The following is a 27,467-nucleotide window of genomic DNA, read 5'->3' as shown; positions in this document are numbered from 1 at the left end:
TCACCAGCCACAGCCCAGGAGCTCGCCCCGCCGAGGGGACGGGGCCACTTCTGGGGCGCGGCGCCCAGAAGGCTCCGAGGGGCGGACTCGGTCCGGCCCCTAAACCTGGCGGCGGGGCTTCCCCGCTACGCCTCGGTCCCGCCCTGCCTGGGCGGAGGCCGGGACCGGGACCGGGGCTGGGGCTGGGGCTGGGGCCGGGGCCGGGGCTGGGGCCGGGGCGCGGAGCCTCTCAGCGGGCGGGAGGGACGCGGCGCTTGGCAGCGGCAGCCATGCGGGGCGGCGGGCTTCTCCTAGCGGCGCTCCTCGCTCTCCTGGCACCCGGCAGAGGTGAGGAGCGGGCGGCGGGGTCCCCCTCTCCGCCCCGCCGGCGGATCGTGACTTCCCTTCCCTTCCCTTCCCTTCCCTTCCCTTCCCTTCCCTTCCCTTCCCTTCCCTTCCCTTCCCTTCCCTCCGTGCCCGCCTCGCCCGCAGCACCCTTCTTTTCGTGCCTCGCCCTCGGGGCGCGGCGCTTTCCCCGTAGCCCGTAGCGGCCGGGAGCGGGGCTGTGGCAGTGGCTGCGGCTCGGCTTCCATTTTAGGAAAGCAGGCAGGCTTACAGTAACTTCGGGGCAACGGCTCCGTGCTGGCCAGAAAGCCTGCCAACCCGTTCATTATTATTGTTATGGCAGAACTGCGGCGTAAAAACGCGGTAGCGTGTTTTGTGAGAGCTTCTCGCGGCTGCAGCGTGTATCTGGGGAGTGTGTCTGTGCAATAGGGTGGTTGTATTTGATCAAAAAACAGTCAGCGAGTTCCCAGTACTTCCCCCCCACACCACTTGGGAGCTGATGGCCAGGCTCCTAAACTGGAAAATGCCGTGCAAACTGTCATTTCCCACTTAGGACTTCTTTCTAAGGAACTTCTTTCTTTACTTTCTTAATAAGGCTTAACACTGTGCCTAGGTGTTTTCTTTCAAGTTCTCTGTAAAAGTACTGTTTCAAAGCTTAACTCTCAGTATCTCTTCACTGTGGGAGAGAAGGAAAAATACCTGTTCCTAACTTTAGCTGGAAGTTGTAGATATGGCAGGATGCCGGATAAACAATTCGGCTTCAAGCCTATATGAATGGAGTTGTACTGCTGTGGTCTTAGCTGTGGGGCTAGCAAATCCAGACTCGTGGAAAAATAGTACCATTTTATAATCACTGACTCTAAAACTTCGAGATGATTCATGCTGCTGACACTTGAGTAGTCTTACTACTTATTTGGAAAATGCACTCCTCTGCAAGCAGTCCCCACAGTCTTGGATAGCAGGATTGCCATGTGAAAGTACTTGGAGTTGCTCAAAAACAGCACTTCTAAACTTACTGCCTAGCAGTTTGGAAGTAAATACAGGCTGTCCGGTTCCTGCTTCAATGGAGGGCAGGTGTGCAAAAGCGGCTTCAGGGGGGTTGCTTAGAATTCAGAAGAAACCGATGCCACATTTTTTAACAGATTGCTTCCAAAACTGAGGTTAATTTATCAGACCACTGGCCAATGCTGGTAATATGAACCAAATAAATAGATTATAATTAGTTTGGACACTTCTTAAAGAAAACACACAAGAATTCAAGAACCATTGAGAATGTCAGTCTGGGGAGGGTGGAGCCGCTCAGGAATTTCAGATCTGTGGTGGTGCGATCTTAGATTAAAGTAAAGGGAGAGCCTGAATCGTATCCTTTTGAAACTTTGAATATCTCTGTTGGTAGGCCGTCTGTAGTCTGAACTGACAGAACTACTATAGAAAGCTAAGGATCTTACTCTGTGAGTAAGTAGCTCAGCTGCCGTGCAACTGTTTGGACATGACTAGTTCCCCTGGACTGCTGGCTTTCATAATTCAAGCCTGCAAGTCTATGGCCTTGAGAGTGAGCACTTGTATTGAGTCATATGTTTTAGGCACATGAAAGCTGTCAGAGTTCAAGCAATATTCAACGTATGAGTATTTGAGTGCTATTAAACAATGGCGAACTTTGAACTTGCTTAAGGGCTTGAGATTTTAACCGTGCAATTGGTATTGAAGTTTTTTTTTTTTTTTTTCATTTGCCAAATACGAGCTCTGCAAGTCAGGCAGAGCTGGAATTTAGATATCGTTGGGGCCAAATCCAGAGGAAGGATGAACATGAGGTTTTTGTATCATCACATTATATGTCCAGTCTAATGGCTTGCTACCGCTAAGAAGCGGGATCTGTCCATTTCTCTCCCTCTGTGGTTGGTCTGGTGCCCATCAGAGCCTGTACCGTGATGATTCAGCTCGATGAGTCGGCAGATGACTAATGCGCTGCCTTGAGTCTGCTGCAGAGGGTTTGAGGGGTGGCACAGCCAGCGCAAGGGAGGGGCAGGACTGAACATCAGGGTGGAAATTAAATCGGGGGGGGGCAGAGGGGGACAGAGACTTCCTGCTTGGGTTGGCTGTGAGGTTGGCTCAGCCATCTTAAATCTGCAAAACCACCAGGTTAGCCCAGCATCTAACTTCAGGCATCTGGTTTTCAGAAACCAGTGACAAGAAGCATTAGGTAACAGGATATCTGCACAATTTATGTGAAGAGCACAGAACCTCAGAAGGCGAATTTTAAAAAAAAAAAAAAAAAACTTGCATGATGAGCAGCAGAAGACTGCTAGAGCTTGCACACAGACAGAAGGATCAGTTTCTCTTCTGTACTGCTGAAAGATCAAGACATACTAGGTCTTGGACTTGGGAATATATGCCGGAAGTATTCTTCACAAGAATTGAGTAGAGCTTGCTGATTGAAACGCAGTAGCCACCAGAAGTAGTTGTGGTAGTGAACACGAGGAGGTGAGGAAAATACGTGCTCAGAGCTGAGGTATCTGTGTTGTAAGATCAGTAGCCTAAGGTGAATTACAGATGGAGATCCCTTCTTCCTAAGACTGCCGTAGCTATAGGGCTATGAGTAGAGGGAAAGAAATGGGTGTGCTCCTGATCTCTTGCTGAGGCAAGTAAGTCAGTGTTGAGAAGAATGACTGGTTGGTTGGGTGAATGGAGGCTAAACGAGTAATCTTGTGGATAGAGCGCTCATCTGGAGCAGGGAGGTGGTGCGGGGAATGCTGGAGACCGATCTCTGCTTTGTGATCTCTACAGTTTGCCTTTTAAATATCATTAAAGGAATAAATAATTTTTCTTCCAATTAAATATTTTTAGTAGCAGTGCTAGTGTGCATAAATGGCAGCATTAATTTGAAAAGTGCAGCACGTACTCTTCCATGTTTGTTTCCTCTAATTTGAGATGGGTAAGAGCTTTTTATGTATTGTTTTTTATATAAAATGGCCTCTGCATTGCTACATCAACATGATATCACTGCAACAGTCCTTAAGCTTTCTATAGTTACAGTGCTTCAGCTTGGCGAGAGTTAAGTATGACTCAGCCTACTGCTGTCCAGCCAAGACCAATTTCAATATTTTCCTGATGTTACTCTGGTATGCATGATGGGGTTGCTTGCACTTGAGAAAGGATTCAGTTAGCTCTTGCTATTGTGAACCTCACTCTGCACTAAACTTGTATTTCATCAAGTGACAGCTGTGTTAGTGAAATATTGTAATAATAGTAATCTTTATCAGTTAAGATCATCTTGACAGGGGCAAGCCGCTTTCAGTCAAACTTTTTCCCTGCTCTGGCACAGGAACCTACTCTTTGCAATCTAGTAAAAGTGTTTTGAGAGAATGTTATCAGCAAAATGTCATCAATCTCAACTCAGGGAATTTTTACTTAACTTACTGTCAGTTAACACAAACTGGATCATGGATTCAGGTTTTGAGACAAAGAATGAAACAAGCACTTAGGCTGTCCCCCCTTCCTTAGGCTCAACATAAGCCCAGCACCCCTCTTCCTCACCCTCCTAGTCTCAAATTCCCTGGTTTTTGCTGGTTGCACTCAGTCTGTGCCCATTCACCAGCATCTCCTTGTATCTCCTGCCCTAGTGGGTGCTGCTGTTTAAGAGTATTTGAGCACACCGTGTTCCACAGGCCAGTGGAAGGTGTGACGGGTTGTTTCAGTGCTGACTGGACACGGCCGTGAGCAGCATGGGGCAGGTCGTGGCCACCTCCCACACAGGGCACCCTGCAGCCTTGTGCTGCTCAAACCCTGCCCAGACCATGCCCAGTACTTACTTGTCTGCGATGGTAGCTCCCTAACGTTTTTTTTTTCTTGAGGCATTTTTATACTGTTTTCTTACTTCTAGGTGGAGCTTGAATGACTGTAGTCATACGTACCTTCCTTATGATTGGTAGAACGTTTTCTAGTTTTTTCTCTAAAGGTATAGGCTCAGAAATTCTGAGTGCATGCTCACGGAGGGGTGGCTCCACCTTGGAGGAGGGTAGCCATTGTGATGGAGGTGTGTTTTGGCATTATAGTGAGCAGAGTTCACCCAGAGGACATAATTTTGCTATCAGTTTGGCTCAGGGCTGGCCATGTAATCTCTCAGTTCCATAGTAGCATCAGGTTCCCCATCCCTGCAGTGATAGCACAGAGCCTGGCCGCAGTGTCTTCGCTCCACCCTCCATGCTATTTCTCTTAAAGTCAGCACACCAAGCTCCCCTGGTGTTGCCAGTACCTAAGGCTGCAGGTTATGTAGCCAAGGGGATTATCATGCGACAGATTCCTTGCATATCTGCTGCATCTCACCCTGGAAGTTTCCTAGAATTTTCCAATGCTGAACCTTCTCTTAAGATGTGACAAAAGTCATAATAAGTCACCTCCACCAACTATTCCACACCTTCAGAGAAGGCAACAAGAATTGGTCCTGTAACAATGTGCACGTACACTCCCTAAAATCTTCCCCTTCCCAGCCCTTGGTCTCTGAGAACCAAATGGTAGGCCTTAACATCACAGTCTGAGCATGGACCCATCACAAACTCCAAGCCTTGTCCATACAGGGACCCAACTCTGGGTTGGGTTAACATCACAGATGTCTGAATGCTAACTACAGACTTCAGGTCTTGTGCCTGCAAAATGCACAGAATAGTTTATGAAGTAAAATAATCCTGTTTATCATACGCAACAGTATATTTCATTATCCCATTTTCAAAGGCCACCTAGTAGGTCCTCAAGCAATAAGAACCCCTTTCTTCTGGATCTTATCTGCTGCAGGGGAAGAACCATGAATGTCTCTCTCAGTCCTAATGTCCCCAGGGCTGGCTGGTACTGTATCACCCAGAGGAATTTGAGGTATGTAATTTTCTGCAGGGCTGCTATGGCAGGTTCCTGCCTTTATCTTAATTAGCCCTGCAGCTTCCTAGAGGTTCCCTTTCTCTGGAGCACAGTTTTAAGCAAGCTGTTGTGCTGGTGTACCTTGCCAGATGCCTGGGGATTATAGGGAATATGATGCACTCGCTCTGCTCCATGACCTTCCTCTCATACTTGGACTGCTGTGTTTGTAAAATGCCTGCTGATACCTGATGCTAGCCGAGGTCGCGTTCCATGATGCCAACAAGTGTGTTTATTTCTTCTAGCATGCCGCCTACATTTTCTTTCCAAGCAGAAAAACCTCTAGCAACCCATTGCTAGCTCTGCCACAGTGAGAACACAGTACTAGACGATGTTCCTGGAGGAAAGGGGGCCGATCTGCTTGCCAGGCTTCTCCAGACTTTCCTTCCTCCCAGCACACATACTGGTTCGCCATTCATACTTTCCAAGCGTGTTGTGTTCCACAGATCTCACGCTGCCTCGCTGCCTGCATTATGACTTCCTGAGACAAGCCCAAGCTTTGGTCTCTGCCCCAGCAGTAAGTCCAGTCCCTCTTGGCATGTGCAGCAGTTTTGTGGACCCATCTTTATGCTCCCACCCTGAATCGATGCAGGCAAGTTGGTCTATGGTCTGACTGTTCAGCCTGGTTACTGTGTTTCTTAGATTACTTTTGAGTTGCAGATATGTGTGTATTAGCACCTTGTGTTGAAGTAGATGTTGCTCTTCGTAGTTGTGTTACTTTCCATCCTGCTGCTGCTGAGCTTGGTGGTTGTCCTGGTGAGCCCCGCCCGGAGCACCCCACCACAAAATGGGTGCCACAGCCACTGCCACCCCTGCCTGGTGCTCCAGGCTCCTGGACAGGCCTAGGGGCTGGCACTGGCTCATTTCCTAACTTTCACCTTCCAGTCTGGCAGGAGTTTCATGGGTTCTGCACTTCCCACTTGTTAACACATCATTTGCACACCCCTGCCCATATGCAGTGGGCACACCACTTCCACCACAAACGCCACCACGCATTCCCAATGCCAAAATCAAGGCTCCTTCTGGAGCCACAGGGTTACTACAGTGTCTCTCACCCTGGGCTGTGCCAGGTCCTGGTGCTGCCCATGTTCTCCGTCGGTTCCTGTGAAGGGCCAAACAGTCTCAACTCTGGGAACCTTTACTTAATTTAACTTCCTGCTAATTACCACAGGCATCTTATCACGGATTTGGGTACTGAGAAAAATCCCTCAGTGTTGTCCCTGCTCATGGACTGTGAAGCTACGGCACTGAGTCACTTTTTCTGCAGACTTGGGGCCAATACTGCAAAAGCTAGTAGGTGGAAGTTTCCTTGGCATGGTAAGAGCTAGTTCTGTTTGCTTTTCCATTTAAAAACCAACAAACAAACCCTCTTGCTTTCTCAATATTGCACACTAGCTTCTCTGGCTCGCAGACTGTAGTCTGGGAAAGATTTCCCTGCTTGCTACAGGAAAGCACATTTTTCACCTGTTGAAAATAAAATTGTTGCAGGTATGCTATACACAGACTTCTTTTAAACTGATTTATTCTCTGGCATTTGATGTGACTGGGAAGCCCAGAAGAGTAGGATCTAGAAGATTTTCTTTGAAAAGTACCAAAAAGGTCATAAAACAAATTTTTGTGATAGTCCACGAACTTAGTCCTTGGTGGCATAAGGCATGCTTGTAATACCTTTTCCAGATATGTAACGATTCATTTAAAATCTATAATTAATGCATCCAATTCAGGAATTATTGTAACATATTTTGGGGAAAAGATCATTTTAAGTGTGTTTAAAATGAGAACTAATTTAAATTTAAGTCAGGTTTCAGCACAAAACATCATTGACTATGTAACAAATCCTGTTTGTGTTGTTTTGTTTTTTTTTTCATACAGATTTCAGTCATCTGGGAAGGGTACACATGCTATAAACATCTAAGAAATAACGTCTTTAACTGTACTGATAAAAGGAAAGCTATTGACTGATGCTGCTGTTAATTAGCTGCAGATGTTAATTCAGCTCTGCTTTCCCCATAGCTTAAGTCCTGTAAGACTCCTTTGTATTTCTTACCAAATTTTTACAAGAAATAGTATTAATATCTTAGTGTGTGTAAAGTTTCTGCAAGACTGATTTCACTCTGAGCTGAAGAGTTTTCATCCAGGTAAAATCAAACTTTGGGGTAGCAGTTGTTCTTTCATCAGTTAGTGTTATGTATTGAGGTCCAAGTTAACCTTTCTATGAAGTAACTTTTTTTTTTTTTTTTAATTAAACATCTATAGATGTCACTGGTGAAAGTTTTATTGGTAAAAATTTACTCAGATTTTAATTACAAAACTGTCCTTGTTTGTGTATATATATATATGTATATATTGCCTAACCACAGAAAATATTGCTTGCATCTTTTGCTTGTGAAGAAATTCAATATTTTGAAGGAAAGAAACAAGTGAAAAATTGGTTAAACTGATATTTTCATGAGAGCAAATTCTGCAAGTCTGGTAATATGCTGGTAGTATATGCTGGTAATATATGGTATGGTAATATATGCTGGTAATATATGCTGGTTTACAGATACATGCCACAAAAATCTTATACTCTAAATCTTTTGTATCTGGAAAAAAATAAGTAAGAGTACTGAAACTTGAGTTTTTCCACCATTTGTTTTCTCCCTCTAATGTGGAATAAAATCTGTATCCTGTATGACGAGGGAAGGGGCTAGTGGTGATAGTAGTAGCAGTGTGAGGTGGTGAACTGAAAATCAGTGAGGCAAATGTGCAGGGTAATGTAATTTTTACTAGACCTTGTGGGGTTTCTGGACAGAACAGCTCTGGAGGCACACAAGTCTGTCTTAAGCGTAGAAACAAGAAGTGTCAGGGTAGAGTTTGGAGGAAGGGTTTGGTGAAGCCTATGTAGGAGGATTTTGGATAAGGTTATCCTTTTCGATATTGTTCTTTCAGTCTTCTGTTTCGTCCCTTGCTTCCAGGTGTACGTGTCGGTTTGTATTCTCCCTCTTTCTTGACAGAAATCTCTTCCTGCTGCTGTGTTTCTCAATACATCTCAGAGGCTAAGCATCTTGGGATTGAATCCTGAATTCAGTAGTTATTTCAGCAACTATTCCCTGCCCTTTGCCTCCCCAAAATGCTGCAGAGATGCCTGTTGTATAGCCATAACTAACGTATTTCAGTCAGAGCTCTCCCTACTCGTCTTACCCGACGGCTTTAACCTCTGATTTACAACACCCCTTCCCCTCCACCTCCTTTTCACAAAAACTTCCAGCTTTTCTTTTTCCTGTTTTGGCCTTTTGTAAAGGCCAGGTCTTTGCTGGGCAAATTAAGCAGAGATGTGGACCTTTTTCCTCAAAAAACTTTAGGCAAGAGCTGTGTTGTGAAACTTGTGGCTGTAGTGAGCTGACAACTTCATTGCACCAGGCCTCTCTGACTCTGTCTCTTCTTCCCCTTCCCTGCCCACTGCTCCTTCTTCTCCTTTCCCTCAGGTGTTGCCGCTGCATCTTTGTCACTGCCTCCCCTGGCAGCCCCATGCTGGCACTGCTCCCATCAGCAAACAGTTCTTACCTGTCCTGAGGACAGCTCTTCCATACACTCCTATCACTTTCCTGTGGTGTCTACAAAAGACCAAATGTACAGTGCAGATTAAAGTCTAGCATATGTAACAGCTCCCTGCGAAGGCTAACATTAGAATATAAAATCCACTTAGTGCTGGAAGGTGGCGTAGAAACAAGAGTGGAGATGGTGAAATGATTTCCTAGGGTGGACATGGAGGATTTGTGATGAATGTTTTTGTCTAAATATAGCAAAGCAGAAGTGCTTTCACCAGATGTGCTTGAGCTAGAGATGCTAAAGGTTTTATTCTGAACACATTTCACATGTTTTACTGAGGACATGAGCACATCAGACCTACTGTGTCTCAAGAAAGTAGCCTTGGTACAAAAAGGAAGGTTATCTCATTGCTGAAATAACAACAATGAGGGATATGAAGTAAAAAAATCTTTTTTGACAGGAAACCAGAAGAAAACCTCATTGAAAAAGATCATACGCCACATTACAGGCTTGCTGGTAGCCACTGAGCTGAATTCCATATTTGTTTTCTTATCTACCTGTTTTAGGTAACAAAACCTAGTCACACTGACCTCTGTGTGCATGGTTATCCTTCTGCAGTATTTTTAGGTAGCAGCTTTGTGGCATAAGACTGTTACTCAAAGAATCAAAATAAGCTTTCCCCTCCAGTGTTCCTCTTCACCCGGGGAAGCAGGCTGGTGTCATATCACGCATCTTGTGGCTGAAGCTAGTCCTGCGTGTTTCCAAACCAAAGCTGGTATGGCACAAAGCAATGCAAATCACAAAACCCTGTCTTACTTAATTGTCATTTATCACAGTTCTATTTCAACACCTTAATAGTAAATATTTACAGGAAGAAAAGTGTCCCCGGTGCTTTTGAAATGCTTTAAGCTTTGACATTTGACCAGACCTGTAGGTTTTGTTTTAAAATTAGTTGCCTGGTGCCAGAAATGATTCAGTCTCAGAGTAGTGGATTAAAATACGAGTTGAGTCATTGCAAACCACAGCACTGGGGCTGTTTCCCTCTCTCTCCATCTTACCCACAGGAAACCCAAATTGTAAAATGCAATGTCTTTCTCTTCTGCCTTTCAGCAAAAACCGTAGTAGCTATTTTTAAAGTATGCATAGTTCTTGAAAAATCTTTTTAGTCATAATTGAGCAAGCCACAATGAAAAATAGTCTATAAAAGCAGAGTCTATTTTTCTGTTCAGTTAATGTTTCTGACTAGATTACACATTTTGTTTGGATTTAGCTACTGGTATACAAACTGTACTGAACTGGTGGGAGTTCTGGTGAGAAAAAGAGAAATAAGCTATGAAATAAGTTGTCAGCTTGCAAGTGTCAGCAGACCTAAAACACTCCTGCTTACTATGGAGCCATCATTTCAGTGAACTACTGTAAAAATACAAGTGTTCTTGTCTGACTTCTGAGTACACTGCCAGTGTATATTTCAAATTTCATTTTAAAGAATTTTCTAAATGGAAGGCCAAGTTCTGGTTTGGAGATTTGTTCACTGTTAAGTTATAGTATAGATTCTTTTTTCCTTGATCGGAGTGAACATTATTTACCACTCTTTAACCGTTGAGTTTTTGGAATTTTTAGTTAACTGTCTGCCAGATCACAAATCTTGGCTCCTTAATTCTTCCTTCCTGTGCTAAAATTGAACATCATCTTCCATTCAGTGAAGATTTCCCTAACCTGTCTGCAGCTGAGCCTCGCTTCTGTAGTTCTTTTTCCTCTCTGTGACTGTGCTTTCTCCCTTCCTTCCCTGACCCCAGTCCAGGAAGCCACTGGAGGTGCAAAGTGTAAGCAAATAAGGGTGTAGATAAACCAAACACTGGCTGGCTTTGTTCCTAGGTGATTCCTGACTGCTTGGTGGAGGGAAGCCTCCAATCTATCACCTGACATGCTTTATAGCTGTAAAAAGTGTGCTGCTGAGTACTGAGATGAACAGAGGAAGCACACGACTACTGAAGTCATGGCTCAAGAGATTGCGTGGTTGTCCTGAAGGTACTTTTCCCTTCCTCCGTACGAGACTGCGAAGGGTACTGGAGTACACAGATGCACGTAAAGTTTTGCAAGGAGATATTGGAGTGTTGTTATCTGAATAGTTGCATAGATAAACCTCTGATGAGAAAATAACATTAAGTTACTTGATGTCAATTTTAGCTGCTTTCACAAGAACCAATGATTTTATTAAATTACAGAATACTAAAGAGTTCGCAGCTTGCTTGGCTAAAATAGTTTTCTTAAATTGGAGACTAATCTTTCTGTTTACCTTCATCGTAGTTTTTCAGGTCTGTTTGACTTATTTTTTGGTGATAGCTGTGGGCAGAGTTATCTCACCGAGGCGTAATGTTCATCAACATGGAGCGTCAGCCTGGTGTGGGTGCCCTTCCCAGCCTTACCATCTCCCACAGTGTCTGTTTTATTTCTATCAGTGTGTGTGTATTGCTCCGTGGTTTTCAAAATACAGTTTTGGCGGCCTGTGATAACAGGGGGCACCCTGTTTTGAAGGATGTGCTTCAGAGACTTCGGCCAACTATGGAAAGGTTCCTGCCAAAAGCTGTTGAAGCTATTGCTAGATTTCAGTGCGGAAATCCTCAAGAATTAAGATGACTTTGGAAGAGGAAGAGGCGCTCACATACTGAATATGACCTTTGCAAAGTAAACCTGAGCCTTGTGGTAGGAACGCAACTGGTTATGGAAAGGTAGGCTATGTGATTAGTAGCTGCAAGGCTCGTCGGCTTTGTGAAAGACCTCTCTGTTGAGCAACTTAAGCCTTGAAGCTGTAGGCTGTGAGCAACATGTACTTCAAGGATTTTGGTTTCTTTGCCTTAGGAAAGAAAACAAAACAAAACACTGGTGACATTGCTTAGCCAGGACAGAATTTCAAAAGTGGCCAAAGGGGAAGTGGTTGCCCAGTACCCACGATGCTTGGTCTTGGTGAGATTTGAGGGCAGGCTTCCCTGAGGCTGCTTCTGAGTCTAGCTTAGGTTTCTGCTTACTGACTTTGTTCAGCGGAGCAGTGCTTTTCAATTCTGATCAGTACAAAGAATTGCAGGGGGACTGAGTGATTTATTTGGCTGGCAGCTGTCTGAGTTCTGCAGAGCAGGAATTCAGTCCAGCAACTAGAAGTGACCCAAGTCACAGAACCGCGGGACGGCTGAGCCTGGAGGGCACCTCTGGAGATGGTGATTAAGATGCTGAATATTTGCTTTTGTCTGCACTGGATGGATTCACGGGAGTTCTTAGACCTTTTGTAACTATTCTGTAGTTCTTTTTTACCTCATCTCTTTTCTGGATAAGCAGCTCATCATTTGGCAGGACTGTGGCCATTGTGTTAATTCTCCAGCTTTGTGGTTTACCCAGTTCTTCTGCACGTTTTCTGCTGATTTAGGGCTATTTGTTCCGTCCTCTTATTCCCACATCAAATCCTCCCTGGAAAACTGTGCTTTAAAGCTGATGTTTAGAGCCCCGTTGTACTTTCATACTTTTGGATGGCTGTCCAAAATTAAACATGATAGTTATTAGTCTGATGCATATTTTTGAAGAGGAAATAAGGATTTTTATTGGTTGCTCTGGAGCCTTAGCTGACTCTATTCCAGGCAGAAACATTAGTGAGTGCTCCAGATGTGCAGAAAGACGACACTCCCGAAATGGAGAAAATTGTTGCTTTTTGGCTGGTTTACAGTTGTTATTTGTGTTTGGACTGTATTTATGTTAGGTAGGAGAGGGCTTTGTTCTTCTGAACAGAACTTTATGCAAAGTTTTTTTTTGTTTTCTGTGGCTCTAAATGTCTGTCTGGTAAAAAAATAAATGTGAAAAGCAGTGTTGATGGGTGGATACTTACAGGAGGAGCTGGATTTGATGCTGACCACGTGGGATTTAATTTCAGGAGACCGCTGCCTGGCAGTGGGAGTAAACATCCCCTCTGTGTTGCTGTTGCAGAGGGACGTTGCCTGCAAACCTCTGCCCTGGCTGAGAGGAGTGGTGTGGTTGTGAGCACGTTCCTCCACACGCAGCGAGTGGTCTTCATTTTCCAGGTTCTCCATTTGAAGCCGCAGAGGCATTTCTTGCAGTTACATTCGGAGAACAGTGTCACTTTTCTGACAGCTTTTTTTGTGATTCACTTGCATCTCTTCTTTTGCCCACTTAGGATGTGTTGGAAAACAGCTGCCAGAATGGGGGTTGAGCAGTAAGTCTTTTATTGTTAGGTGACTAATGCTGGTGGGGCAAAAACTGAGTTGGACTCAAGCTTAAAAAGCAATTATCAGGGGTTTAAACCTCTGGCTTTCCTCTCATGTGTGAAGTGTTTCATGAGCAAGGTTCAGTCTGGTGGCCTTCCTGTGTTTTCTCTGACTTCTGATATGGTTAGGTGTTGAATATTTCTACTTCTGTTTTACGTTCCCCGAGGAGAACAAGTACAGGACATGAGAGTGTAAAATCCAGTTTCCACATTGGAAGCTGGAAAAGCTGCGTTTAGCCTGGTTTCCTGAATTTATGCGCTTGTGGCTACCAGCACCCCCGTCCTTCAAGATCCATGTGCAGAGGTTCAAGGCCTCGTGAATACGAACGTTTTTGCAGGTGTCATGAAGAGCAGCAGCTAGGCAGCAGGACAGAGCTGACTTGAGGCCACGGAAGGAGCAGCAGGTAGCATCCAGCGGTGGGGCAGGGACGAGCTAGCTGCTGCTGCCTGGTCGGTGCCAGCCGCAGCGTGCAGGGGCGCTGGGGAGACGAGGGAAACCTCCGCCTTCCAGGGCGAGGAGGAGAACACCAGCGCTTTTATGAGAACAAAATTCAAGCAGTCTGCTGCTTATGTAAGAAAGTTTGTGGTGATTCATCCCAAGTCCCTTGTCTGGGTGTGTTGCCACACATTTTACTCAGGGAGGAACTTCCCTAGCTCAAGGCTCCTGTCAGCTTCTGCAGTGCTACATAAATTTGACTAAAACTGCAGCAGTAAATATCTGAGAGCACTAGTGAGTCTTTGCCGGACTCCTATTTGCGTAGCTGTTTGGCTCTCTTGAATACCTTCTAGCTCATCAGCTTTTCAAAAACTTGTGGTTGCTCTGAAGTACCTTATCTCATGTAAAGGCAAAGTATTTCACCTTCTCTTTTATCTGCTTTTTCCCTTCATCTGTCACAAAACCTGCCAGTTGACAACCTGTCGAAGGAGCTGACTTTTCTCATGATATTCTGGTATTTGAACTGTGGACATGGAAGGAAAATGGCGTGGACACTTCTGAGATGTTCTTGAATCTTCTCGTGTCCCTAGGAGCTAGAAATACCTGCTGTATTGTGCTAATCAGCTTTATTTGCAATTACCCTTGTTTAGACTAAACAAAATGCACATAAGCTCAGTTACTGTGGGTGCGGCTTAAACCTCTAAAGAGTGCAGCATATTCTTGCTGATTTCTTCTTCTTGGTTCAGGCTGCAACCTTTAATCTAGTTCTGTATCTTTATCTGCATTGTCTCATTGTTTCTTCCCTGCAGCCAGCCGAATCCCCGGTTCTGGGCCTCCTTCAGTTCAGGTTACTTGAACTGTTCCTCTGGTTAGCCCCACCAATACTAAACGCTGAGTGAGTACAGTCATAAAAGCAAGTGATTTAAAGACATACAAAGGATTGTTATGAACAATGGAGAAACGAACTTCTTCTCTGCTCCAGGTGAAACTTCTGCTGCACCAAAACATAACACAGAGTGTGTGTGTTTGTTTGTCCCTCTGCTACTCCTTTGAAAAAGAAATTCTGCTCTTGAAATGCACTCACCAATGTAACATTCATTAATTTGGAGATATATCTTTAGCCTTGAGACAGACAGTGTTACCAGATGGTGGTGGTGGTCCATTCTCTGATTGCTGCTGTGGTAGAGTGTTTTTAGGAGAGCAGATCTTGAAGAGATGTGTTTGCATGCCTTCTTAGAGTTAGACTAGCTGATACCTGAACAGGTTCTGTCTTGGGCCTTCTTCCTTGAAGGAAGGACGTCGTAGCTGGAAAACTGGAGGTATTTGAGAAAAAAACATCCAGAATTCAGGTTTTAGGAACAACTATATAAATACTTCTTAAAATTTTCTTTCTTCAGAGTGTTTTGACTGTGTTTTTGTTTCTTGTGTTAATATGAAGGTTTCTTGCTGTAGTCTAAGTTAAGGGGTGACTCCTGAGCTAACTGAGATTTGGGTCAAGTAGTTTGGGTCTGGTCATTTTACTGAGGCTTTAAGGTTGTGTTGCAAGATAATGTAGGTTTCAGATAAATGACTTGCAAATATTTTGCATTCTGTGAAATGATTTTCCATGAACTAAGTATCAAAAAGATCTTATAGTCTCGATCTGGAGTGAAGAAAACCAAGTAAAATAACTTTTTTTTTTTTTTTTTAAACTCATGATCTTTACCTAATGACTTTATCTAGGGGGTTCTAAATTCATGTAGTTGATCCACTGCCATAAAGCCATGAATTGCCTCTGTCTGTTTCCCTGAAAGGATGGGGCACAGCCCAGGCAGTCCTACCTCCCCACCTGATTGTGAGCAGGGTGATAATCCATTTGGATGTCGTAGTATGGGAATCGCTGCTTAGACTTCAGTTTTCAGTTTTTGCTGTAGCAGTTCAGTTGCCTGAATTGAAGACCACCTTGAAGGGTGTTCCTGGAAGTTGTCGTTCCAGATTTCCATATTTAAAAAAAAATAAATTAAAAAAAGTATCTTAGATTCATTTCTTCTGTGAAAACAGCATTAAAAGTGCAGTTATTTGAGAAGGAAAAGAAATTTCAATTTTGACCTCAGTTGAGATGAATGATGCCACCAGGTATATGGGCATCCCTCAGTCCTGGTACTAGACTCGTGATTTGTCGTTGTCTTAGCGTGGCCTGTCATGCAAGCAGAAGGAACATTTTGCTTGTGATTTGATTATTTTTATTTTTATTCCCCTCTTCAGACTTTGCAGTAGCCAGTTATGATTCCCTTTCTGTAGCTGTCTTCTTAGTTACAGGAAAAGCCATGCACATCAGTGAGTGCTTTATGTGTATATATTCTGAATTAAGTTAGCTGTGGCTGGAATTAAGTTTTGCTCTGGCTGGCTTGATACTCAATAGGTAAAAATACTCTTCCAGCTTCTTTGCATCTCGAGCAGAAAATTTGGATGTCTTGCTTCACCATCTGCCATAGACCTTCATGCCTTTTCCTTTTGCTGTGCCTCAGTGAGAGTATGAATGATGAACTGTCTGAAATATCTCAAGCATTTGTTTTAGTGTCCGTTTATCATACGAGCCTCCGCTGCCAAGATCACATTACTATATACATGCTGGGAAACCAGTTTGTATCACGAACGTCCTGAGTAAGTGTGTTGCAGTTGGCTGGGTAAGCAGCAGTAGCTCTAGCAATTGACCTAATATAGCAAAAGAAAATGTTATTTTCCTAACGGCTGAAAATGAAACTTAATCTAGCTGGAGCAGAAAGCCCACAGTGGTGACAGCTGTCTTTTAGGAAGCTGAAAAGACTGCTCAAGGTTACCTATGCTAATAACTTAATCATCTTCACTACTGTTGACCTTTGTTAGGGGAAAAAGATAAGTCTTCTAAAACCATGAAAATCTATTTTTAATGCCAAAGTATTAAATCCTTACCTAATCATTTCACTTTCATACCAGCCTTTGTTCTCCAATGCTCTTCTTCACAGTTGGATATTGTAAATTCCTGTGAATTGGAGCTGTAGCCATGCTCATGTTGTGGTTTGGGGAAAGAAGGCTGGGAATAAATATGCAGTGAATGGCACTAAAAAAGCATGCAATAGCAGTGGCAAGAAAAAAAAGGATAAGTGCATTATATTAACTGTAGGAGTAGGTTTTGGTGCTCTGGACCCTTTCTATAGCAACAATTTCTAGCACTGTTCCTTTTTTTGTGTGTGGGTGGTGGCCTGGAGAAATAGAGAAAGATATCTGTCTTCAGCTCTGATTCAAAAACATCCTCCTTGTCTGACGCAGGAAACAGAAAACATACCTCAAGATAGATCAAAGGCATGTTTACAACCATAGTAAGTGTTGATTTTGAGTAAGAAAAAATTGTTAATACTGTGATTTTGTTTTCGTATGTTTATAGGCAACGATGGTGACTTCAGGTTAGAAGATGCATTTGGCAAGTATTACACTCTTGCAAATTTTTTGGGGGGGAGGGGAGGGCAGGAAAATAGTGGCTGTCCTTTTGATGGTTTCTGAATATCATTGCATGACTGAGCATGACAACTTCCCAACATACAGTTTGTTTAAACCTCAGTAGAACAATTCAGCTACAGTTGGGTCAAAATGGTGACCACGTAGAATTGAAATTTATTTTTGGGAACACTCAGATTCATCTTGAGAGGAAAACCTCTTACTGTATAGGTTTGATCTTGTGCTTTCCACTGTATAGACATGGGCTTAAATTTGTCCTATATGTATCTTCCTAACGGTGTAGGAAATTGTTTTTCAACATTTTTTTCCCACCCCTCTAACTGTCCTTGACAGGACCTTCAGAGAAACCTCTTCCAACTCAGAAGGCACCATCAGACAATGGTGAGATGTAATTGCCCTCTAATACCTTTTACTGTGAAGTCAAGTGTAACTGTATGTACTAATTTGAGACTGAATTTTTCAGTTTAGTGGCCAACAAAGTTGTGATATTTCTGTAAAGGAAAGTAATTCCCATGTAGCAAAAAGATTTCTACATTTTAGAGTCTTCTGCTAGTGCTTTTACAAAGATAAGTAGTTTGATATTATAAGCTTAAAGGCCTTTTGAAAATTCCTTCCAGTGGCTTTCATCTGCATGTTTCAAGCTTGCTCACCTTGAGCTAGCCCTTGGGATATCCCATGCAGTTTGGCAGATAATAGACTCAACTCTGTGATGCTCTTCTGTGGGCCACTGTTGAATGAGCTTGCCATTATATTCTTGTTGAAAACATTGTGATGTGCATTTTGTTTAAAAATAGTCTAAAACTAGTTCAGTTTTCACATTCAGCTTAAAATGTCCCTTATTTCTTTGTAGATGGGTTTAGCTTGGAAGATGCTCTTCAGCCTGGTAAGTATCATGTTCTCCTGGGTACTGCTCAGTGTTATTTAATGTAATGTCTATCCATCTTGTATTACCTAAATGTAATAATGGCATTGAGTTGACTAAAGTAATAGACTGCAGATGAAAATAATTGCAGTCCAGTTGTGTTTATTTCATTTTACCGGTCTGGATCACAAAGCTGTATATATTTCACACATTTCTTTAACAAGTCCTACTTGTTTCATTGCTGTGTCTTCACTAGATGGCACTAAGTCCATAAATAATTACTTATGGAAGTAGCATTTAAATCTGAATTAATTCATTTTAACTCTGTTTTTCTATAGGTGAACCCAAGCCAGGTCCGCCTGCAAAGCCCAGAGACTCTGGTAAGACTTCTAGCACAAATGTCTGAATTGTGACATATTTTTACTATCCCAGTTAAACTTCTAATAATTACCCTTCTTTTAATTGCTTTCAGTGTATGTCAGGTGTTGGTTTGGATGAACACTGAGAAGTGAGGAAAAATTGGCTTGCAAATAAGCTTTGCAGCTGTCTTGACATTTTATAAGAAAACCTGTTGAGTCACTTTTCTTTCATGCAGCTGGTTAAAAAAAAAACAAAGGAAAGAAAGAAAAAAAAAAAAGGTCTAGTTAAACAGATAATGCCCGGTAGCTCTTTGGGTACCATCACTAGGTCTGTTGCAGTGTGGTACCTAACACAAGATTACAGTCCTAGGACAGTAGCACTTTCTGCTGCTCTGTTTGATTTAGCCCTTCAAAGTTTTCTCTCTGCTAAAGCAGCCTGTTTCCAAACCCTGACACTTGAAAACAGGTGGCTAGTTGAGAAACAACTAGATGAGCGAATCAGACAGTAAGGTAAGTGAAGAGAGAGGATCTTTTATTGAATTGGAAGCTGAAGTTGGCGTCTTAGAATTGTGCTCTAGAGGTGCCAGCCTTTTTGCATTGAATATGCAGAGAGCCTAAGGATACCTTATCTGACTTGTGCTAGAGCTAGGAGGAGGCAAGACCATGCAACATCGAGTAGAAGTACTATACAGAAGAAACCGGCCTCTAGGTGGATTCAGCTGTTGGTTAAAACACAGTTTTAGAAAACTACTGCTGGTGTGTTAATTTAATGTAGGTAACAAAGACTGTGACCAAACAGCACGGAAGTATTTATTAAGATCTTTTATTCTCCTGTTCTGTTGCAAGCAAAGTGAAGTGTCATTGTGGGGACCATATTTACAGTTATATAATGTGCATCTTTTCATGTTTTTGTTTGTTTGCTATTTTGTTGTTGTTTTAAGTGAGATACCAATCTGGTAGTTCTAAAAGCGACAATAGCCAAGTAATGTGTACTTAGTAGAAAAAATTTTAAAAGCTCAGCATTTGAAATCAGACTTGCAAACCAAAATGCTACATAAGACTTAGTGAATTGTACTGTATATGTTCAGGTGTAATAAGTGTCTGACATACAGGCTAATGTAGCAGAAACACTGTTAATTACATTAACTTAAAGTACAGTCTTTAACGTAAAATAACCAAACAAATAACAGCATTAGCTTATGAAAGGAAAAAAAAAAGTTACATGGGGATGACTGACATCATTTATGAGTCAGATAGTCCCACTGCTTTTGGTTTCTTCACGCTAGTAAGTTCGGTCACTTTATTCCAACTTTATGTATGTGACCCCAGCCAGCTCTGCCTGCAAATCCTAGAAACACTGTCAAAACTGTCCTAAGAGGAATTTCTGAACAATAGAAAATCATTTGTTAATCTTTCCTCGTCCCTTTCAAAGTTATTATATTATAGTCTAGTTTTGATCTTTCAATGTTTTTTTTTTTTCTAAATATCTCGTTTGTGTGTAGATAACCCGAAGCCAGGTTCACCTGCAAAGCCTAGAGACTCTGGTAAGACTTCTGGCACAAATGCCTGAATCATGAAATGTTTTTACTCTCCCAGTTAAACTTCTACTAATTACTCTTTTTTAATTGTTTTCAATTTATGTCAGGTGTTGGTTTGGATGAAAACTTAGAAGTGAGGAAAAATTGGCTTGCAAATAAGCATTGCAGCTGTCTCGACATTCCGTAACAAATGTGTTGAGTCACTTTTCTTTTACTTAAAAGTGGGAAGGAGGAAGGAAGGTGGGGACAGAGTGTACGTGTTTGGGGCATTGTTGTTGTTAGGTGCCTGTAGTGGAGCATCTATATTATTAGATTGACTCCTTTCATCTTTACAAACTGAATCTATGCTAGTCTTGCTAAAACAAGTAGGAATAACTACATGTGATCTGTATTCTTAAAGTATCTAAAATAAAGGTAAAGCAAAGTGTTGCTTTTCTAGTTATTTTTAAAGGCCCTAAGTTAAGAAATAGGTTTCTTAATTCATTTCTTAATACATATTTCTTAATTCCTACATTCAGTTAAGAAATAAATTTCTTGACTCAGAATACAGAAATACGATTCTTTCATGTTTGAAAGGTATGTTTAAAACACATGCCCTTTCCTGCCTATTGTGCTTTAGAGGTTTTCTCTGTCTTTGCCTAGCTCCAAACAAAACACCTTCATGGGCCTCAACTACGCTGATACTGTTACCCAGGAATGTGGCGGTATTCCTCACCTGGAACGCAAACCCTGGTTCTTGCTCCTTCCCCTGCCTGATTTACAGCAGATACTTGAATGCAGGTTTTACACACCTCAGTACAGTGCTTTTGCCAGCTAATAAAACATCCTCTGGTCTGATGGTTTTAGCTTTGTGGTTTGAAACATCTTTGCTTTCCATAAGCTAAAGATTCATTTGACCGCAGAGGGAAGGAGGAGATCTCCAGGCTCCATGAGTTGAGGTCCAGTGAAAGTGGAAATGGACTAGTTCAGTGTCCTGCAATAAATCAGAGAAGGGAATTAAATTTGAATCTTCCCATTCTCAGGCAAATACTGCAGCCACCAGACTGTAACATGGTGAACTCTTTCCTCTAGCTACTGTATTGTACAGGTTCAAAGGATGGGTTGTGACTTAGAAACCTAACCCTAGAAGTGCATTCACACCTACAGCCTTAAACAGAAATGTTCCTTTCCTGTTCACACCCTTTCTCTGCTTTATCAGGATGGTGAGGCTTGGGCCATTCTACTTAAGTAGCCTACAGAGATTCTTCCTTGTTTAGCAAGTAATATTTGTGTGGTAATACCTGCTCTTGGACACTGGCCTCTCTCTTTTGTTCAGGAAGTCTGGAGGCAGCAGTGGTGTTTCAAAACTAAACTGTGTAGTGCTGAGCTGAAACGTCTCTAGATTGGGAGGGCTTTTGCAAGGTGAACATGTAACCGTGACGTTGAGCCCAGAACTTCTATGGACTCAGTGGAATGAACTAGAGAAAACTTACATGTCATCGTGTGCCTTGAGGTGTCTTTCCACCGAACCTAGAACACATAAGATAATATTGTTTTTACTTTTTATAGGCAGCTTTGATGATTCAGATCTATACAATGGTGATTTACCAAGAGCAGGAGGTGGCGGCGGTGGTGGCAGTGGTAAGATAGTAGTTTGTGTTTTTTATTGACCCCATGGTTACATGAGCTTTTGATGAAAGCTTATTTACAAGCTAGTGAACATGCTCTAATTTCTAACACCTTTGGTTCTGGTATCAGAACTATAGCAGCTTACCTTCCAGTTCAAAGGCAATGTGTTCTGTCCCTGCCAAAAAATACCAAGATAATTAAGAGGCAAAACTGATCTAGGAACCTTCAGTGGTTTTCACTGTAATGTTAAGAAAGCTAAGTTTTAAAACTGAGATGCAGAGGTGTCATTTGTTTCAAAATTCACCACGAATATAGTTCTTAAAGGCATCTGGGTGATTTTTTCAGATCTTATGTAAACTACTCTTAAGGATTTTTTTAGTTCCTATGGTTAAGAAGCCCAGGGGTGGGCTAGAAGATGGTCCACCTTGTTTTTCTCAAAGATTTCACCTGCCCAACAGGATGGTGAATCCTTAGACTTTCAAGTGATGCAGGGTATATTTACACAGAGTGACACACAACCATTTAATACCTTATCAACCTTGATCTAAATAAGCTGCCATGTCTAAATGTTATGGCGCATCTCAGTACAGCGACGGTCATTGGCACCAACCTGCACTATTGGTCATCATGCCCTGTGTGCATGACTGCAATTTCACTACTTCTAAGACAGAGTTAACACCACTGGTGGTGGGCAAGTTGATTAAACTTCACAGATGGGCTGCCCTCATTTTGTAGTAGTGCTGAGTGCCCAAGGTTGAAGTTGCTATTACCATGACCCTGTGCTTTGAAAACAGAAAGTTTGAATGCCAGAGAGCTTAATATTGTATGGATAAAATAATTTTTTCATCATCAAATGGCTTGTCATTTTGTATGATGAATTGACAAAAAACGTGATGTAACTGTTCTTTAGACATATAAAAACTAAACCTTTTATTCATTCTTGTAGGACAAAAGGACTCAGGTCCAAATAAGGTTGAAGACAGTGAGGGTAAGTGCATGAATTTCTGTGTATGGTGTCTGCATATCTTAAGCGTGTTTTCTGGCCTTTTCTTTGTTGCTAATATTCTGCTAGAGTACTCACTGCTGGCTGTGGGTTTCAGCTTCAAAACTACATGGAATCTAGAATTCACATTCAAGCTCTGCTTTTATAAATCTATGAAATCTCTGTTGGAAATGATTCGAAGTTTTAAAGTCTCAGAGATGCTGGTGCAGTGACTGCATGCATATAACTTACATTTGGCGATGAAAAGGGTAATTTTTTTAATTTTTATTTTTTAAATAGTGGAACTTGCAACAACCATGCTGAAGGTGCTTAATAATAGGCACTACTAAAAAATTAACAGCTATAAAATTAAAGGAATTACTTTACATTATTCACAAAGAAAAAGTTGATTACTACACTTTCCTGCAATTTCGTGTTTATTGGTTTTTGAAGTGTTCATGGAATTTACTTTGAGCCAATACAAGTTTGACATCACTTTCAATTCTAAAAGAATGTCTGCAAAACTTTTTTTCAGCTTCTCAGGGAGCAATAGCTGGAATTGTAAGCGCTGTCGTTGCTACTGTAATTGGAGCAGTGTCTAGTTTCATTGCTTATCAAAAGAAGAAACTCTGTTTCAAACAAAGCGGTAAGTTTTCTAAATTACTTTGTTTTTTTATAGACCCTTGTATAGAGTTTTTTTTTCTGTTTTGTATTTTATATGGGAGCTAGAAATTGATTTTTTGCATCACGTAGTTTTAATAGCGTGGTGAATTTGTGTTCACAGGGAGTAACCTCTCTTTCTAGTCATCTAAGACAGGGAGTCTGAAGAATGCCTTGCCCAAAACGTAGAATTTCAGAAGCAGACCGCCTTAAGACTGTGTTCCTTAAAATAAAACCACCTCTTGCTAAAGAATGAGCAGGAGAGATTGCAAGAAAACATTTCTTTAAGGAAAATTGTGTGGAGATTGGGGATTACAGATTATTTTCATGCTGGAAAGTACCTTGTCATTTCTAACTTGTAAATCTTGCCTTTGTGTCTTCACAAGATGCTTACCTATACATTAGGTTTTTGACAACTACCTGGATATTCATCACCTTTTTTCTGCAGTGGTCTGTTCATCACAGTCTACTTCCTTTTCACCTAAATAAGATAGAACTTAGACAGTACTGTAGGTAATAGGTGGGGCAGAAGCTTTGTTTTTGTCTTTTCTAGTCTTTTGGAATGGTTGGTGAAAGGAGAGGACAGAACAGCAACCCAAACAAGAACAGCAACCCAAACAAGCACTGATGTTTTCAAATTTGCGAAGTTTGGAAACTGAGCAACATAGAATCATATAAACATCTATGATACATGTTAAAATTAATAGGATCTTAACTAGTATCAGTAGCCCATTTTCTTCAGTGCTATTTCCTCCCTCAAATTGTCTCTATTCAACAGTAACTTTGAAGAGAAGAGAATTTCAGTGCTAAGCATCTGTTTGTTTCCCAGCAGATGAAGAGAATGTGAATATGGATAGCCATAGGGGAGCGCAATCTGAGCCACCTGGTAAGAGAAGAATCTAGATGGAAGACCAAATTTTTGGTGGGGATCCTATTAAATACGCTTTGTTGACATTTAACGTTATGAAGAAAATTACTTGTGCTGTTTTTTATGTTATTTTTTTCCCTGTTGTTGTTTTCAAAACAGATGTTTGCAACTACCAGTACAACTAACTTAGCACTAGGTCAAGATTTCAATTCTGATTATATGGCCATCCTTCTCTAGTTCTTTTATTTTTTGAAAAGATGATTGCTTTTTTTTTTTTCCCCTTGAGGAGTCTCTGAAATACAGGAGCTTAGAGAAAGTTAAGAAGAATTGACTTTTCCCTCTAAAAGTATTATTAAAGACAATTATGAGAACACGTGACTGCTCCTTTAGTGTTTTATGTAACTGCAATTAGCTGACAAGTATTTCATTAGCATATGTTGCATCTGATTGGGATCTGTTACCTTGTTTTATACTAAACTCATAGAGAACTCCGCAAGAATGCACATTAGGAAAGCTTAATAGTGTTTGGGCAGAGAGAAAACTACACTGAAGGCAAGGAGGACTGAACTTAGACGCATGTTGTTTTAACTAAAACATTCTGCTTCGAACAGAAAATTATTGTATAAAAGAATTATCAAATAACAAATCTGTGTGTAACAAGCTGTGACAGCTGAGGAAAGATCTCTCTGAACCCAACAAAAAGCCTAACAACCTCACCCGTCCTGATATGGTTGGCTATTGTCCTGAGCTGATGGAACAGATGATTAAATCTATGAAAACCATAGATTTGAAGGAAGCAGTGTAGATGAAAACTCAGCTTTCTAGCCCTTGTGACTGGTCAGCAAAGGAACAGGCAATACAACCTCATGCTGAAGTTTGATGAGTATCTTTCAAATACTGGGCGCTGAAAACTCAAAGTAGTATAAATTTGCAATATATTATCCTGTGGGCTTAATTTAGGCCCAGCAGAACCAGTTATCTTCTTATACCTTTTTGTTTGTTTTTTTTTCAGGTAGTCATTTATATGGGTTTACTGACTCATGATCCCCTTTATGAACGTTTTTTCTTAAAGCTGTTAAATATATTAAACTGTCAAGGAAAAAGCATTAGCTGGTGGCTGGCCATTGAAGTCAGGACAGGAGATAAGCAGATATCCTCAGTTCAGCCATGTGCTAGTAAGACAAGTAATACTGTTCAAAGACCAATGGCAGTTAACATAGGGCTTAGAATCAAGATAATGCTGAAACTTTGAGCGAGTTTCATCAGAACACCAAATCAGATGATGCATACTTTAACAGATGAAGTCAAGCCTGGGATGTTACCATAAATGATTACTCCTGCCTACATTTTTATGTCAACCTGTTACATCCTAGATTTCATATATGTATTATATTTTGTAGGCAAACATGAGCATGTTTTGAGCCAAGGAACTAACCAATCGTGGTCAGCATGGTGTGGCTGCTGATCTAAGTTTAGGGAGTCAGCAGCCATTATCTTTGCTTTTGGTAATGTAGTGTTGATGTAGCTACCTGGATTCTGGTTTGAAGTAGTCTTGCATTAAGCCAGGCCAAATGGCAAAGGAGAACAAGTTTGTGTTTTTAAAATTTTATGTGGACTTATCTTGGACTTCCTGAAAATGTAGATAGCCTTGGCTAAGTCTGTTTCCATTAGATACGCAGACAGTACTACATCTCATTTTTACATCTGTAAAACTGCAAATGTGAAACTTCATGTTGGATTATACAAACTGTAAGTGTAGGTAGTAGCTACACAGATCTAGTAGGATGTGGTTACTTGAGTGAGAAATATGGGATGCAGTATCCCTTGTTATGCAGGGTACTGACTTTACAGAGTCAAGCCTCTGCTTCCCTGAATTTATCTCACAGTTTCAAATGTCTACTGAAAATGTCTGTTGACCAAGTATACTGTTACATAACATTATGCATCTTACATTGTATACTAATTTAGTGTACTAATCTTGAGTTGTTTCTGTCTTTGCAGTTCAGCGCACACTTCTGGAGAACTAAGAGAAATCATGATGAAGACCAGACCGTTGAAACTGGATAGGGAGCCTGAAAAAAAAAAAAAAAAAGGAAGCAAAAAAAGCATAATGTAAACAGCAGAGTCTGAAGCTGCGTGAGAAAACAGTCCATGTTTGAAACATTTTAGGGAACGTGACTTAGACCTGAGTACTTCTGTATGGTTACCCCGTGAAGCAATGTTGCACATCAGTATATGGCCTTAATGACAGGAGTGAAGAGTTATGTTGTTCTTTCCTTTACTCCTGTGACAAATGGGTGTGCCTCAAGTGCATTCAGTATGTTTTACTTTTCTTTACCTTTCCAAAAACAGTAAGCAATTAATGATTTGTTATGTCATTGCTTTAGGCAGTGTAAATGTTTTTTTTTGGTTTTGTTTTTATTTTAAATCCTGTATAAAGTCAATGTACCAACCAACAAACTTGGTATATGTTGTAGGCACCTGAAAGCAAATGAAATGGCTCGTTGTGTGCGGATAACGGATCTCAGTATGGGTGCTGCTGATACAATCTGTGTAGCTGCCTTGGTCAGCCAATAAGGAAGTGATAATTATTTTTGAGCATCCAAAAGACAAAAATTCAGAGTTTTGTTTTTGCATTTTTTTTCATTTCATCTGTCTGGTACAGATTCAGGACAAACAAACTAGTCCACCCAGACCCTTCATCCTTTCTGGCTCTTCTTCTTGCTTAGCAACTACTGAGGTAGTCAGATGTGGTAAAGCCTGATTTACAAACTAGAGCCATAATTGGATTTTGTACAACCTGTGAGATTGAGGTTTGGCAACTGTCTGAACAGTTGTGAATGAAGTACTGGGGAGTGGGGATTAACATCGTTAGGCTTGCATAAGCAAAATTTTAATAGAAAATACCATGATACTTTGAATTCAGAAGGCTCATAATACACACTTAGAAGGCAAAAACAGTACTGCGATTCAGAAATAAAGAATAACAAGACTGACCAGAGCAACCCAGCCTCACTCCACAAGCATCCACTGAACATACATGTGAAGAATGCTTTTGGATTCGTGAAGGATTGCCATCGGGATGAAGGGCCATGATTACGTCCTCAGTTGAAAGCACTTGTGAAGTTTGCTGTGGCTCTTGGAAGCCACAGGGAGTTTTCAACGATCTGTGGAAACATGGAAAACTGTGCACTTCATAATAGCTAAAGGACTGAGTCTGAAATAATAACTAGTTCTGTCTGGATGGAATAGTCCAACCAGTTTTGTTGGCTTTCATTCTAAGTGGTTCCAATTTTCATGCAATTTTACTGTATGTCTTACTAATATGCTTCCACCACCTGGCAGAGTTCTAGAGAAAGAAGATATTCCATGGAATATCTTAGAAGTCATCGTGAATTTGGATATTAAACATGCACATCTGTGCATTCAAATATGAATGTATGCCAATTATAGTTCATTTAAGAATTTCTTGTACTTTTTAGCCTGCAACAAAGCTTTACACAGACTTTTGTCATGGAATTTATTTGTATACCTCTTCTTGCCCCACTTCTGCTTTTAACATGAAAGTGCTAAAACCTTTAAGTGTTTTCAAGGGTGGAAAAGTGATTTATACATAAACACTTGATCTATGTAAATAAAAGAAATTAAATGTA

At 41.4% G+C, this 27,467-nt stretch overlaps 1 protein-coding gene across 10 annotated transcripts; it reads left to right on the top strand.

The window, feature by feature from the left end:
• The first annotated feature begins 166 nt into the window (after window positions 1-166).
• Window positions 167-27,467, top strand: CD99 (CD99 molecule (Xg blood group)). Of its 10 annotated transcripts, none has more exons than XM_035542325.2 (11): window positions 167-327; window positions 16,867-16,902; window positions 17,271-17,318; window positions 17,788-17,820; window positions 18,138-18,179; window positions 19,661-19,702; window positions 21,245-21,316; window positions 22,251-22,292; window positions 22,822-22,932; window positions 23,779-23,832; window positions 25,816-27,467. In XM_035542325.2, the coding sequence occupies exons 1-11, from the start codon at window positions 270-272 to the stop codon at window positions 25,839-25,841; spliced, it is 564 nt and encodes a 187-aa protein (XP_035398218.1). In that variant the 5' UTR covers window positions 167-269; the 3' UTR covers window positions 25,842-27,467. The 10 variants fall into 10 exon arrangements, with proteins under 10 accessions (XP_035398218.1, XP_035398217.1, XP_050571172.1 ...); XM_035542324.2 differs by having other exon boundaries at window positions 169-327; window positions 23,776-23,832; XM_035542327.2 differs by having other exon boundaries at window positions 173-327; window positions 23,779-23,868; window positions 25,816-26,034.

Source organism: Cygnus atratus, chromosome 1 (genome assembly GCF_013377495.2).
Source record: "Cygnus atratus isolate AKBS03 ecotype Queensland, Australia chromosome 1, CAtr_DNAZoo_HiC_assembly, whole genome shotgun sequence".
Classification (NCBI taxonomy): Eukaryota; Metazoa; Chordata; class Aves; order Anseriformes; family Anatidae; genus Cygnus; species Cygnus atratus.
This window is presented reverse-complemented; position numbering and strand designations above follow the sequence as displayed.